Below are 17,047 nucleotides of genomic sequence, written 5' to 3'. Positions count from 1 at the left end.
GGACTAGAACAGCCATTTGTGGGACAACAGCAGTAGACTATTGGAGCACATCCATGAAAAATTTAAAAGCACTCAGAAGGCATGATGAAAACTCCTTAATCTCACAGCACATGGACAGACTTGAACATAGTTTCAGCTGGGAAATTGAGCATCCCAGATCAAGCTAAATCCAAAAAGATTTAGGGAATTGCTGGAAACTTGGCATTCAGACAAATCAGCCATCAGTAGCTACAGAGATAAATCACATTTGCACATCATTCCAAAAAGGCAATAAAAAAGCTAAGAAGGAAACCAAAAGATAAGAACATATCCACTCCAGCAACCAACACCCAGATAAACAATGAAGGGGGGAAAAAACCTAATCAAGGAACCAAGGAGAAACCACACCTCCACCAACACTGTACATAAGCAAACTCCACACTCTGTACCACTGATGATGATGAGAGAGAGCCTATGCTTACATTATGGATTTTAATGTAAGCCACCTGAAGTCACCAGATGTGAGTTGGGTGACTATATACATTTGTTTAATAAATAAATAAAATAATAGCAACAATGATGCACTGGAAGATCTGCAAAAAATACAATTCCCTGCAAGCACGAACTGGTCGGACCATAAAATGGAGAAAGTAATAGAAAATGAAGAAGCTAAAGTACTCTGGGACTCTAGAATTCAAACCGATAGGCACTTAACAATTGTCGGTAAGAAAAAGTCTGGATAGTGGATGTGGCAGTACCTGGAGACAGCAGAATAGATGAGAAAGAGTGGAAAAGATAGCAAAACACAAAGACCTGCAAATAGAAATAGAACAACTGGCAAAAGAAAGCCAGTAGAAATAGGTGCCTTGGGTGCAGTCCCAAAACAACTGAAGCACCGCTTGAATACCATCGTCACTGACAAATTCACCATCAGTCAATTGCAAAAGGCACCTGTACTCAGAACAGATTTCATTCTGCACCAATACCTCTAAAACCTATCAAAGATCAATATCTGTCTATCCTAGATCCTTGGGAAGGACTTGATATGTAGATAAAAATCCTGTTTGGATATCTGGCTGACTGTGCGACGAACCATAATAACAACATGATTAATGATGATATTGTAAATGGTTTGATATTTAGTATGTGAATAAAATATTTCATAATAGGATTTAGCTGGTTAAGAATCACGAATCTATTGATTTCATTATCCATCTTTGAATATAGAGACAGTGATCTATTGATGGCTGAACATAATGATGACGTATTGTGGCTATATATTGAATTACAATATGCCATGTAATATAACATCAGTGAACTTAAAAAGCTTTTTTAAAAATGTTTGAATCTATGCAGAAATTAGATTTTATAATTTTAAAACAAGTCGCTAAGCACGTCATACAGGTTAAGATAGTTACATTTAGATTTTAATAAAAGCTTATCTTTTCATTTTTCTTTTTCCAAAGATATCCTAGGCAATCTTATAGAATTAAACCAAGAAATTAAAGTCATACTATCCTGTGTACAATTAATCTATTATCATTAGCAATAATACACAACTAGTATAGGTAGTTCTCGACTTACGACCACTCTTGTATTTGGACTCTCCATTGCTAAATGAAGCAGTTGTTAAGTGAGTCATGCCCAAATCTTACATCATTTTTTGCTGGGCTCGTTAAGCGAATCACCGTGATCGTTAATGAATCAGATGATTGCTTCCTCCATTGACGTTTGTTGGAAGCTAGCTTGGAAGGTTGCAAATAGCAGTCACATGACCCTGGGACACTGCAACCATCATAAATGCAAAATGTCCAAATGTTGATCATGTGACCAGGAGGATGCTGTGTGGGTCATTAGTGCAAGGATCACTGTAAGTCACTTTTTTCAGCATTTTTATAACTTCAGTCACTAAATGAATGAGTTGTGAGTTGAGGACTACCCACGTAATTTTCCTTTCAACTATGGAGTTTGTGTCTTTTTTGCTGTTCTTAAATTGAGATTAATACAACGAGCAGGGTTTTTTTAATTCTAGGAAGTGCTTTTGAACACTTCCCTTTGAAAGCCTTTTTTTCCTTGTCAAATCATGCAGTTTTTTCATGTTTCCAGCATATACATTGAGACAATTATCCATTGTTTAGTAATCATGCTGTAGATATATTTGGTAAAGATTTCCCTGTCCAGTCATGTCAGCTTTAAGTCATGGTGCTCATCTCTGTTTCTTGGCTGAGGGAACCAACATTTTCCAAAGACAACTTCCATAGTTATGTGGCCAGTATGGCTATATGTCAAAGGCGCACAGAATGCGCTTACCTTCCCACTGGAGTGCTACCTATTTAATCACATTTGCATGCTTTCGAACTGCTAGGTGGAGAAGGAACAAGAACTCATCCCCCCCCCCATGTGGTGCTTGGATCTCGAACCCGTGCTGTCAGCTTTCCAACTGACAAGTTCAGCGTCTTTAACCGCTGAGCCATTATGTTTCAAAATGATAAAAAATAATAAACATTTGTTTATGAACTTTTAATTAAAATTCCTCTGCATATAATTTATTACTATCTGTCCTTACCACTTTATTTTATTATTCTTTTTAGTATAATAAACTGAATGACCATTGCGTTTATTTCACTCACAAATATACACCTTTACTTTTTTACTTCTGAGACTGTATAAATTTCATAAAAGAATGAATTTTCCTTTATTATCCTTGAAAGATAATATTTTCCTTTAAACATTTTCATATTTGAAGATCAGTGGTCCTAATTATGATTACTTCTTAGCAGAGTTTTTTTTCCCTTAAAATTGTGAATTTATTTAGTATAGCATATAGATAAATAGGAGTGATAGAAATATAAGAGTTCAATTATGTGCAGTTTAAATTACAATATATAATCAGTTCATTATTTATGGAGGGTCAACCATTAATTCAGCGTCATACTTTCTATATATAAAAGAATGAATATAAAGTCACTATTTTAGCTAAGATCTGCAGTAATGATAACAAGTATTAAATAATTTATTATGTAATTTAAAATATTTTTGAAAGAAAAAAGATTATGTAAAATTATATATTTTCATGCCATGACCAAAAATCTATTACTTCCTTGATAAAACCATTAACTTACTATAACAAATTAGAAATATTTTGATATACAATTATGCTATATTTTATCTCATGGTACATTTTAAAGAGTATTATGAAAAGTGATTGCTTAAATAACAGGAATTTCATTGAAGTCATAAAATGTATTATTCTCCCCCCCAAAAAATGCATAACAAACTAAGGGAAATTGTTTTAACATTCCAGGAAGAGGCCCAATTTAAAACTTTCCTTTGATATATAGTACATCCTGCAATAGAATTTTTGAACATTTCCTAAAACAAAAGTTACTACCAGACAAGACTGATTTAATTCTGCTGCGAAATTACTTTCCTACATGTATTTGTTCATCAGAAACAGTGGCACACAAATATTTAATATATGCAGTATTATTATATATTATAATAGAGTGAGGACTCAGTGTGATTTAGTGATTTAACTCCCCCCCCCCCCCCAAGGAGACCAGAGAAACAGGAAAAGCAAGGGAAAATGGAATGGGATGGTTCGAAGTTCTTTTATTTTAGTTTTTTAAATTCCATGCTCTAATGTTTTACCTGAGATTCTTTTTATCACATTCAGTTAAAAATTTCTTCCTAGCCAAATAATATACCATTTAGATTTAGTGTAGGAAGCCAGCAACCGTGAAGTTCTCTTTATAAAGTCACAGTGCACCAACATTTACAAAATTTGTGCAAAACCCATTATAATCAGCAGATTTTTAAAACTAACTAAGAAATAAAAATGGATTTTCTGCTATATTTCAGGAAGGCACAGTGAGGCATAGCTGGATTCCTTTATAATAAAATGGTATGGTTCTGACGCAATATGATGAACTGATTTCATTTTTCAGACAAGAACAAAGATCATTTATTTCTTTATATTTTTTATACTGCTGAATTTCACCTGATTCTGAGCAATTCACAACAATATGACAACAACAGTTTTAAAAGATGCTGAAATATACCACAACAAGGGGGTGAGAAGTTTCTGATTCTAATCCGGGTTAATAAATTATTGTAAGCAACACCAATCACTCCAAGATGATTATTCTTAATACGTATTTGTTTTATTTAATAGATCTAAGCAGGTGTTTTTCTCTAAAGCACAAATTTAACATTCATATCTAATTCTTGAGCAGTATAGGTTAAAAAGTTTACAAAGTTACTATGCAATATTTAGATTAACAACTGAAGCATTGTTATTTTCTGGACCATATAAATATTAAAGCAGATTAGGAACACTAATACAGTAATTTTTTTAAAAAGTGGTAAAAATGTCATGACATTTTGGCACTGTAAAGTTTTTTTTAAAAAATATTTTAATTTGCAAAAATATATTTGGAGGTCAGTGAACATTGTGTACAGGTAATATCTTTGCAAACAGCAGACTGCCAGTCTCCACTTTAGACAACAAAAACATTGGGCTGAATCTGAATCTAATGTTTTTGTAAAGCCAAAAAAAATTAGCACAGAAATCTTTTAGGAAATTTAAGGGTTTATTACTATTAATGCCTTATTGTTACATTACATTTGCTTTAAAACAAGTTGCAACTAGAATACAATAGAAATTTCAAATTATATTAAACTTATGAAAGAAAATATACGGTACTTTAACTGTTTAACCTTTTCTGCAGTATTGCCATATTTCACAGATTTTAGGAAATATTTTCATAGAAAAATATTTATAAATATTTTTATTATATTCCTTATTAGGTTCAAGGTGCAGGTTTTCGGGGTTGGAAAGAAGTAACCTCCATATTTAATAAAGATGATGAACAACAATTATTAACAGGATGCAGATCTCCAAAATCTAAAGGGTATGTATATAATGGAGTGCAAAATGATACTAAATGTAAGAAGCTGTCTTATAATAAGTTTACTCAGATTATTAAAGCTAGAATCAAGGCAATACATCGGAAAAAGTAACAAAGATTCCAGAAAATTAGACAACATACAGTTAAATTCTGTACTGTTTTTCATAACAAAACATTCTCTTTAAAGATTTACATTGAATAGAAGCTGTGGTTGTTATAGATGACTTGTGGGGAAAAACTGGCATTATTCCCAATAATACAGCTAGAGCTGCCAATTCATAGAAATCAAAGGATTCGCAAGTTAATTAAATTTTTACTATTCTGGTTAATCTTATATTCACCCTTTTTGTCTTTAGCGATTTTTTAAAAGCTAGAGATATAAAAATAAATGCTTAAATGAGCTGAATATAGTCAGTGAGTGAAATTTGAACAATAAGAGGAAGATATTGGAAAAACCATCCTAAGCATCATCTTTCATCCAACGATAAAACAATGTGCATCTACTCCCAGACAATTAAATATCTTCCTTTTTCATATGCTTTCCAAATAAACTATTTATTATTATCCAGAACAAATATGAAACTTAAAGAAGATTTGAAATCAGAAAAGAAAAGTGGATTTTGGGACAGCTTGGTGATAAAACAGAACATCCATTCCAGGAAGCCCGATGAGATTGAAGGATGGGAACCTCCCCAGATTCCTGCCAGCGACCACCTCAATGATGCAGAAAATACTCTAAGTGACTCTTCATCTTGGTCAGGCTGGGAAGATGAAACCAAAGGCTCAACAAAGTACACAAACCTGGCAAGCTCAGGGAATAGTTCAAGGTGGAGTATTAAGTCAGCTGGAAGGTTGGTCAGCATTAGGCGACAAAGCAAAGGTAACCTTACAGATAACTGGGAAGAACTAGAATGATATAAAGGATTAGTTATGACAAAGTGTAGCATTTCAGCTTCAGTGTATTCCCTGTTTTTCTTCAAGAATAGCCAGTCTGAATCTGGGATGTGTGGGTGCATGCATTTCTAGAATACATCTAGAATACTATGAACTTGTTCCACAAATGCTAGCACCAACCGGAATAGTTGGATCCACCCAGTCCACAGGAAAAAGTGCAAGTTTTGTTCTGCATGTATCTGCAAAAGATGTGGAATGTTCTAAATATTGTTTTAAGTTAGATGAGTTATGTATGTACTTAAACCAAATCAAAACACTGCATCTTTTTACAGAACTGCATTATTCAAATTCTTTAATAGTTGACTCATTGGTTTCTTAGACCTCACTGAACGAAGTTCAACACCAACTTTGTGCCTACAATTTCCACATTCACACTGTATGTCACCTTGAGTTGCTCTTTAAAAACTGAAATGATTTATATACACTGGTTGAATAGTGAACGTGTTAATGTAAGATTTAGATTTCTTGAACTTCAGGTAAATTTTTTGAATGCTTTCCCTATTTTGTGAAAATGCTGGTTTGCAGCTGATACCTCATTGTTCCAGCTTTATATTGTTTTCTTGTTCTTGAGATGGACATTTTGACCTATCAAAATTCTGCATTATTCTAAAATACCAAATCAAATATGAAGCGCAAGAACACCAATGTTTTCCTTCTGTTGCAAACTTGCCACAGATGCATGTTTGCAACAGAAGAAAAACTATTTCTGCATATTAATGATTCTGCATATTGTGGTGTTGAACTATCATTCAGCTAAAGCAGAAGTGCAATCATCCCAAATCATATACTGCAAACACAACTCAGATGTCAGCCTAAGCACAAATTCTATCCTTACAAGTAGCTGGGTATAGTTTGACTCCACTTTGTAGCAAAAATAGAAGCAAGAACTCCTCATCTGTGCAAATATGGAAACTTTTCAGGTGGCTATTGCTACTCAGCTGAGTCATTGAATGTATTACCATCATTGCTGATAATAACGTTACATATTAAGAGGTATTTTTAGGCTGTTGTATTATTTAGAAAACTAAGAAATCAATCCTTTCGTACAGTCCAGCCTATAAGAAATGCTATCACTCAGTTTATGCACAATCCTTTTATAGATTAATTACTTTTCAATCTTTGTCCTTTTATACTTTGCCCACATGATCCTCTTTGTCTTTGCTGCTATGTAGGATTTAATTGGTTATGCTCTTTCTTTACATCCTCATGATGACAAACATTTTGTCTTGGCTACCTACAAATGCTTCCTTTAATTTGCTGTTACACAATTTATTTGCTAGCTGCTGCTAACACTATTACTGAAGAAGAAGAATCTTTCGTAGTGCAAAGAGAACAGAAGAAATGTACTCTTAACATTAATTTGGGGCTTCTTTCCCCAACAGGATATTTTTATATATACATTTATTGAAAATTGTCCCATGTATCTACTTAGCATGATAGAAGACACTGTACTTTTGTATGCATATGTGTCCCCATAAAAGAAGAAAGAGATGCAATGACTTTGAACAACTTTCTTCAAATCAATAAGAAAACATGTTAGATAAATGCTTTTTTGCATTCTTCATTATAAGCATTTTTCCAGTCTTCTGACTGCTCCATGTATGAAGTTCCCTCAAAGATTAAACTTGCTAAAAATTATTTTACATAAAATATGTCCTTGTGAAGGGAATCCAATAATTTTGAATTGGAGAAGATAGTTACAGTTAAATGAGAAGCTACCAAAGAGCCACTGCTCAGCTAACGGCTAGTACTACTGATTTCAAAAATGAAGAAAATATTAAAAGTGCCTTGAATTATAATAGTTTGCTATAGAAATGTTTGGTTAGAGAAATTTACTGTTTTTGTTTTTCTCATCCTTAAAAAACTTTGATTATTTTTTGATTTCAGGTTCTGTAAAATGAGTATCTAATTGAGGATGGTAGCATATTTCTTGCCTCTTACTTACCAATCCTTACTTGAAACTGATATTGAGCATGCATGCCACTGGTCATTATAGAGTGATCTGTTTAGCAATATAGAAACTAAAAATCTATGTTCAAAATTTCTTTTTAAGAATCAGGTTTTTTAACAGGACTGTTTTATAACTATGCAGAACATTTCCAAGGTATAATTCCTCCCTACAGGTAAAAGCTTCAGATTATATAAAAAAAATAAAATATCACAGATAAAAATTATGGCTACAATCCAGAGATACAATATCTCTCAGTCATACACCAAGATTTTATAGCCTTCCTCCACCATGTCAGTGCTGTCTTATGTCTTTGAGCATTTTTCCTTGCTGCTCTATGGCACTTTGAGATGCCCTTATGCCAAGCAGTATCTTATGATCACATGACTTGCATGCAGATGGAAAAAAATTGGTGGACTGGGCTGCTACAACCAGCCTGAGTCTTGAAAGTGGGCTATTAACACACCATTATTTTTTTTTTGCTTTTTTTCCCCTACTGACAGATGTATTTCAAGCTAATAGCATCTGCCCTATGTTGAAGAAAGATAGGCAACTTTTTTTTTTCAAACACCAGATTGTAAAATTGTAGCCTAAACATAGTTGCTATGGAGGAATAGGATTTTATAATAGCATTATAGCTGAACTAATAATTTTGAATAAGCTTTGTTTGGGCAAATTAAAACAGAGTATTTAAACCACTGAGAATGAAAGTATATTAAGACCCCTTTCAAGTTCAGAGAAAATTTTACAAATATGTGTATTCTGTTGAAAGTGATTTACTACCTGACTATATCTAGTATGTGCCCTAATTTCTTTAAATTAATTGAAAGTAATTCCAGAATATAGCCATTTTCTTTATGCAAAGACCTCTTTGGTTTACAGTTTATGGAAGATAACCATACAAAAGAAGAAAAGTATGTTGGCATTGAGATCTGACATAGAAACAAATCCAGGAGTGAAACTTTAAGAGTCAAATATGTATTCTTACCATTTATGGAAACTTTTTTATACTGTAACAGATAGAAGTTCTACCTTGCATATTATACCTGTCAAGTGCCTGTATTTCACCTTGATGTCATTTCTGTGATTTCTAGCTTAATTCCATGTATTATATTCACATGTTTGTCCTATATTTATATAGACAATGATGGGTAGATTTACAAAGCTAAATCCTATAGTAAAACAAATTCGATCATCTGCATCCTATGTGTTGGCTTAAGCTGTTGCAGTATTAGTAACGAGTTGTGATGATGAAGTTCATCTACCTGAGAAGCGGAACTGATATGGATGGTTTGGCCCCACTGTTGCAAAAGCTGTTCTGTTCATTGGCCCCAATTGTGATTGGCAGTCCTTTAATACAGCCTTCACAAAACCCACAGACCACAAGTCATTCCTCTCTGACACGCACTGCAAATTATACATGGAGTGATGTCTTGCCATAGGAATTCTAAAATGCTATCAGTTGCTATGCTGAATCCTTTTGTGTGCAATAATGTGCAATATGGTATATTTGGTCTTAATGCTGGATCTCATGTGCTCTGGAAGTAGGAAAAAGGTCCAAAGATCAGGCCTAAAGTAAGAATTAGAGATATATAAGGTATTGCCTAGGAGATTAAAGCTATGGAACTTGTTTTATAAACAAGCACAGAATCTATCAAAAGTTGCACACTGTTAACATTAGTTTCTGTATGTTTAATGTCATCAAAATTCATGGGATATAAGTGTCCTTTACTTTGACTGGCTTATGTCCATGTTTTCTTAGAGCAGAACTACTTAATTCTTAAAGGCAATGATTAAATTTTAATATAATTTATTGATATGCTTTTGTAGATTTTTAAAATATAATTTTCTTGTGAATATTTGCTTGACAACTTATTTGCATTTTTCATGTATCAGTACTTTGATACGTCAGCCTTCCTTTAAACAATACATATCTTTTTTCTTTTTGTAACTATTTGATTTTAAAAACATATGGCTTGAAAGTTGCACAAATGTAATGATTCGTTTGTTCATGTTGCCTTTTCACTACATCTATGCATAATTCTTGGCTTGAAGTCAATGAAGATGAAATGCTTTATGTGACTTTAATTAGTCACTTAATGGTCATGTTTCCTTTTCTGTATTTTATTAGTTTCACTTAAAAAATAGTATTTTCACAGATGAATAAAAACTTAATTAAAATCAAACTTATATTTTTTTATTTAATTCAATTGATCATATGTTCCAAAGATTGTAGACGTAGAATATAGCTATTATTTACTGTACTTCTAAAGCAAGGGTGTCAAACTTGCAACGTCACATGACGTTTCACGACTTTTTTTCCATTGCTAGCAATGGGGTGGGTGTGGTTTTGGCATGATGCATCTGGTCCACGGGCCGGCAGTTTGACACCCCTTTTTTAAGGGATTTGCATCCCTATGTTTGCCACACTTGTATAAGTGCCATTGATTAATTTACTTTGATTTTATTACAGGCAGCATCCTATGCATAGATCCTTAGCTTAGACATTTTCTTCTAAAAACCAATAAAAATCTGCTTATTTTTTATATTTGTATCCCACACCTTTAGGGCAACAAGTCAGTAAAAATGCAATGCCTAATAAAACTAAATAGCCCACAAAATAATTCAGAATAACATTAAAAAATCAAAAGCATAGTAAAAGTTATTACAAGAGTCAAGCCTCTGCAAAAAGAAAGGCTTTTTTGAGGGATCCTATGAAAGATTTGCAAGAAACAACCAAGCTGTCCTCCTTTATTGAAATCTCTGTATCCTTACTGCATTGAAAATTTCAGGAAAGAAAACAACTGAAGGAAGATGGGTTTAAATCTAACACATGAGATTTAAAACTATTTACTAACTTGAAATACATTTTAAACTGATTATCTGTACAATATTCACTTACTTTTGGACTTGTTGTTCCAGAGCTTGAGTGAGGTCACTGAGAATGACCTTTCTAGCAGATTTATAGCAGTAGGCAGGCTGATAAAGTAGTAGGTATATTATTCCAGTAATGTCACGGGAGGCAAAAACATTCTATCATATTTACCCCACAACTCTCTTTTAGCAAAGGCCCTTTTCAATATTAATTACATATTCATCTTAACAGTTTCTACCCATTTTATTGGCAGCTGTAGTTAGCCTCAAAGGAATTGATGATATATAGACTCCTAATGCTGTAGTATTTGCTTGTTTACTAATCAGATCTTGTGATGCATGAGGGACAGTATAAAATAGCAAAGCAACAATTTGACCATTGTGATTGCAATTTGAAATTCTAAACAAATTATGACAAATCTAAGCAAAAATCAATACTCTTAATTTATAAGCAATCTAGGCACATCCAAATAGTGTTAAGTATAAACAGCATCATGCAGCTATTCTGTCTTTTTCTAAACATGTATTTTCCGGTAAAGAAAAAAGACAATGCAGTGAGAAAACTCAAAAATATTTATACGTTGAAAAGAGTGTTGTTTTGACCTTTTCTGTGAACTGAAAATTCTCAGAAAAGCCTCATTTGAAAGCATTCAAAATCTCTTATTCTTCTAAGTCCAGTAAATCAGCTCACATACTGTGAATCATGGGCAGTCGACTATTGCAATGATCTTGGAAGACTGGACAAAAAAAGGCTGCAAGGGAACAGTCAAGACAGCGTAGATAGCAGGTGGGGCAATGACTCAGAAGAGACCCTCCCTAGCTTCTCAGGTTGCAAAGGAGATGGGTGGAAAAGATTCTACTTTCAGACTTGCAAGATTCTGTCAGTGTGGCTTTACATTACATTAAAGTAGAATTAGCTTATCTGCTTGTGATTTCCTATCTGGTTTATCCAGTGCTTTTTTTTCTTAAAAAAAAAAAAAAAGGTGCCGGAACTCACACATGTCATACAACCCGCCTTGCCTACCCTACAAGGTTCCATCCAAAAAAGGTGCCAGAACTCCGTTCTGGGCATTCTATGAGAAAAAAAGCCCTGGGTTTATCCATAAGGGCCAACACCTGCAGAACGATGACAGAAAATTTTGTTGCAAAAACCTGTTAATTATATATATAATTAGAGTTGAGATATTCACCAACTTGAGTCATTTTCTTGGCAAAAGCACGAGAGTGATTTGTCATTGCTTATTTAAGAGTATTTTTAGAATTTCTTATCTAGGATAAACCTAGGATTCTTTGGTGATCTCCCATCCAAATACTAAGCGTGACGGTTGCTGCTTAGGATGGTTTTTGTTTTTTTGTTTTGGATAGTATTACACAAGATCAGCAAGGTCCCATCACATCAATTAAGTACTATCACAAGTAGGCATTGCCATGCCTATGATTAAACTAGATAATTGTTTAATAAACTTCATATAGTTGCTGTTTTATTGCAGTTTTTAGAACAAAAGCTTATTCCAGAATACAGATGTGTGAATAAGAAGTGACAGGTATGCTGTTGCATATACATATACACATGCATACATAGATACACAAGTGCATTCTTTAGTTTACTCAGGTGATGCCAATTTTTGTTTTTAGATCTGAAGCAAAATATGAAAAAGTTGCTGCATGTTTAGAACAGGACATGAGCCATGATTAACCTTTAGTTTTTTATTTCAATTGGTATACTCTCTAGACATAACTACTCTAACATGTTCTTCCTAAACTTCATAAAATTTATTGGAAAAAGTCAGTACATAAGTTTCATACTGGAACCTTGGAGTATGTGTTTGTTGTGGTTGTAATGCTTTTTTAAAAAAAAAAAGTTTGGGTGAACTATTTTCTGAGAAATGGTTGCAACCACTTCACACAATTGTGAGTGTACTTTTTAAAACTGCCTTTCATTGCAAAATGTAAATGAATAGAGGCATGTGGCATATTTCAGGATTAAGCATACTGGGAAAATTCACTTAAGAAAACAATGGCTATGTAAATATGTAATAGTGAAACAATGTTAGTAAACAATACTTCTTTGTTTTCTGTTTTCAGTGAATAATCATAACACATATTTAAACAAAGACACTCAAAATGTTCTTCAATATCTTTATTTGCAGATGCACACTATTGCTCAAAAACCTTGTTTTTCTTTTCTTTCCCCACCTTTTCCCTGTTGTGAATTCTGTTTAAAAAATAAGCAGCAGACTCAACCATAAATTGGCAACAAAGCAAATGATAGCGACAAACTAAAGGAAAAGAAATCAAGCTTTACTTCCCATTAGGAAGTAAACTATTGTCTCAGAAGATCTATGGGTTGACTTCCTTCAAAATGAAGAAGGCCCATAAAAACATACAGCAGATTGTATTATTTTTGTACTAGCATAACTGACTGGTAAAAGAAAACATTTCTGATATATATTTTTTTAAAAAATGTAAAAACTGTTTAGGCTCTCTGGCATGATCAAACGGCATCTTTTTGTAAATTAGAGGTCCTTCTATCTCCAGCTGTACCTTGGATTCTGGCCAGGGTCAGTATCAGGTGGTATATAATATTTCCTTGCACATTTTTTTATGAGTGTGCCCTTGAGTTTTAAAAAGGTGACAGACATTGTTCTACCAAGTCAGAAAAAAGATTAATAAACATTCCCATTTCCTGAGTGGCCAATCAGATGCTTACAGGGATTTTTAAACACGATAGTCTGCTTCACTAGACCCAGCTGCTCAACCAAACAGTCCTCAATATTTCCACTATTACAGCTCAGAAGATGATTATAAGCTTATTTAATATATCTATCTATAAACCTGCCCATCTCAAAATTGCAACTTTGGGGAGTGAACATGGCATTAGAAACCATCATCATCAGTAATACAATAATGTCATTTCACCCAAGGGCAGTCTAACTCAGACTATACAGGCATGTCGGGGGGGGGGGATGGACTGCTTTGACAAGCTTATGCAACCTGCACACCCCATGCCAGGGGAGCATCTGAGTCTTTAAGAACTTATAAAATGCCAAGCAGAATTGGAGCCAAATGAATCTCAGTGGATATTATATTCCAAAGGGAAACCGCTGTGGCCAAAATATCTCACTTTTTGCATCTCATTAATTGGCAGCGCTTAATAGATTGGGTCTGGAACATCCCCAGTGTATCAGTTGTAGTGAGGCAGGCAAAAACAATTAGAAAAAAGGTGGCCCCAGATTTAACCAGGCTACATGCCATGCAGGGTTTTATAGGTAGCATCCACACCCAGTTGTCCACTGGAATCAGCGTCCCTGAGCTGGTCCAGAGAATATCATGACTACTGGTATTGAAAGCTACTGAGAGATCAAGGAAAACAAAAAGGAAGAATGCAACGTGCCATGCCACTCCCACTTGCCCAGATTTTTCCACAAGTCCAATCAGTGCCATTTGGTCCCATATTCTGTCCTGAAGCTTGTCTGAAAAGTGTCCGAAAATCCTCCCAAGACTCTTTGCAATGCAACCAATATGAATCAGCATGGCAAAACACGAACACGGTGCCACTGTGAGACTACATTTTTGATCTCTTGTTATTTTATGTAAAAGGGATTCGTTAACACAATGAAGAAGAGCGAGGAAAAAAACAAAAGATACCCTGAGTCACTTCATCGGTGAGGTGGGCAGCATCTAAATTTAATAAATGAAAATAAAAAAGCTTTGTTGCATCTTCTTTAGCAGGCTTGGTGTCACTGCCACCTTCTGTCTCCTGCATAACTCAACCCACCTTCACAAGTTAGGAGCGCAAAAAACCATTCTCATTCACTATCCACAAGAGTAGAAGGCTGCAGGTTTAATCTGTCTACCACAGCAGGGATAGAAAATGGATTGTCAGTTGGTGTCCTCTCTCCAGATCCATTTTTGGAATTTCTGATAAACCCAAAATGTAGGGGAAAATGTTAGTTCTTGGTGATGCATTTTTCCCCATGTTTATTTCATTAAAATAAAAAAGATAAACTCTCTGCTTGTCTTAGTTCCTTTCACCAAAACCTCCAATCCGTGAACAGCAAGCCAAATATTTTATTCCTCCAGCGTTCATTGCAGCTCTCTGAGCTGATTTTCAAACCAAATAAACCCTAGCTCCTCGGGCTCTCCTCAGTTAACGGATAATGGTGTGACATGCTTGCTTTCATCTTGATTTTAAATTGTATTTAACCAAGTATCTGAAATTGCAAGGAATTAATTTCAAGCAGGAATAAACAGGAATGCGATGCCATCAGTCAGACAAGCCAAGGCTGACCTAAAATGGGAAAGATCAAGAGGCTGGGAAGTTTTCTTGACAAAAAGACTTCCAGGATGCAGAAGTGTGGGGAGGGGCTACCCAACTGCTGAGGCCGTTTTTTACCAAATAAGCCCCTGAAGTTTTAGAAACCACTTGATCTGAGAAACAGTGCTTAAACCACTTACCTTTGATGAAGTTGACACACAGAGACTTTTTCATAACGTTATATAAACTTGTGCTTTGTGGAAAGCCCTAAAAGCTTGCCTTTTTTGTTGGAGCGCTCTGCAATAGTGATTTCATGTCATTAGCCCAGTATTTTCACCCTTTTCTTCAAGGGCATAGCTTATGCTGCAGTGACCAGACTTGTCACTTTAAAATATACATGCAAGGCACTCAGTTCAAGCAAATACAGTAGTTTTTGTTAAGGCTGCCAAGCTGAGAATGCCTAAAGATTACAATTTATATAAGATAAGCCATGATGTAGTTGGATGATTGGAATTGTCAGTTTCGGTTCTTGACCAAGTTTGGTATTCCTTTCCCTCTAAGGTCAATCTAAACCAAAATGTGAGTATGTATGTATGCATGTGGTGTATATATTTAACATAGCTGCCCATCTCACAGATGTCAGTATGGGTAGCACACACATAGAAAAATAAACTATCCAAACAAAACCATGAAAAACAAAGAAGTAACCCATCTCTTAAGCCTGGCAAACATTTGTAATTGGGTATAAGGAACAGGATTAGAAAAAGGAAGTTGCCTCTCTTCTTTCAGGCAACTTTAAATTGAACAACTGAAGCCCCATGTTTGAACAACACGGATCAAATCCTGATGTATGCTCATATTTCAACATCCTCAGTTGTGGGAGGAATTGGGGAGACCTAGGCTCCTAGGACCATTCAGACCACAGCCCTGTTGCATCAAATGCATTCATCGTCATCAGCACAATTTATTGTCTGTTGCACCTGTGACTACGCACTTACAAAAAGAAGAAGAAACAAAAGAGTTGACGTATCACCACCATCTAAGCTCCATAGATTCTGCGTTTTTGCAATGAGACAACTTTGAAGGGTTTTGCAGAAAACAGACTCTCAAATTTTGTCTTAACCAATTGGTAAGCTCGCTGCACAACCATGTGATGATGTAGAAATTTAAGATAGGATGCAACATGAAAACTATCGCTCATGTTTTTCACTGGAATATAAATTGGTAGCAACTGATATTCCAGCAAAAGATCCTCATCAGATGAAAATCAGCATGGTGTGAATTTTTGCCTACATAATGCAACTTTTTTCCTTGTGCCACTTTAAACCTCCTTCAGAGCATCCTCACCTCAACCCTGAGGAAGGGCCACATATGGCTTCAAGTGAAAAAGAAGCTATTGTCATTTCACTTATTCTGACAGATAGATTTGGTTAGATTCTTTTCATTGTCTCTTGGGAAAGTATATTAAAACTTGGTCCTACCTCAAGTATGGGCTTATTTCTATTTTTTGAAACTTTTTCCCTGAGGAAATGTGAATTTTGTGCAAAATTATATAAAAGATATTATAACTTAGATGCAGATATATATATTAAGTCTCCCAATGCTTTAAAAAAGAGATCTGATGGGGATAATCTAAATAAAGAACAAGTTACAACTTACCCTAAGGATAGTTTACCTTAACAGACTTACTATACTGGTTTTATTTAAATTCTCAGTGTGCGGTTTTGGGGGAGACACAGGGGACATGGTTGTGTATGTAAATGAGGGCACAAGTACTTAGGAGAACCTCCATTTCTGATCTCTCCAGGCTTGATCCAACTTTAGATGAGCTATTGGAGATGATGATAAGGAGAAAGAGTGACCATGTGGGTGATTATTGGTTCCTTCCAGCAATGCTATTCCACCAAGAATCAAAAATAACATATATTTTTCTTAATAGAAAAAGAGCAACATTTTTTCAATCTCTGGGAAACCATTCTTTCTTGAAATTTGATACAAACATGATGTTGGCTGCTATCCCATAGGGCTACTATAACAACATATTAATATGAATTGCTAGGCTAAAGTACTGGAACTGTTAATCACACCTGATCATAAAAACTAGTGGTAGGCTTTCTCCATAGC

The 17,047-nt window shown here is 34.7% G+C and overlaps 1 protein-coding gene across 2 annotated transcripts in view; it reads left to right on the top strand.

Moving 5' to 3' along the window:
- The window catches only part of LOC120298624 (testis development related protein), a 33,961-nt gene extending 23,984 nt beyond the window's left edge, over positions 1 to 9,977 (top strand). For both annotated transcript variants that reach the window (XM_039322579.1, XM_039322578.1), the window contains 2 exons: positions 4,789 to 4,892; positions 5,459 to 9,977. In XM_039322579.1, coding sequence (XP_039178513.1) covers positions 4,789 to 4,892; positions 5,459 to 5,804 — 450 coding nt within the window. In that variant the 3' untranslated portion in view covers positions 5,805 to 9,977. The remainder of the gene's footprint in view (positions 1 to 4,788; positions 4,893 to 5,458) is intronic.
- The last annotated feature ends 7,070 nt before the right edge of the window (positions 9,978 to 17,047 follow it).

Source organism: Crotalus tigris, unplaced genomic scaffold (assembly GCF_016545835.1).
Source record: "Crotalus tigris isolate CLP2741 ecotype Arizona unplaced genomic scaffold, ASM1654583v1 scf7180000024117.2648584, whole genome shotgun sequence".
Taxonomy (NCBI): domain Eukaryota; kingdom Metazoa; phylum Chordata; class Lepidosauria; order Squamata; family Viperidae; genus Crotalus; species Crotalus tigris.
The sequence above is the reverse complement of the archived record's forward strand: the minus strand, read 5'-3'. Positions and strand labels throughout refer to the sequence as shown.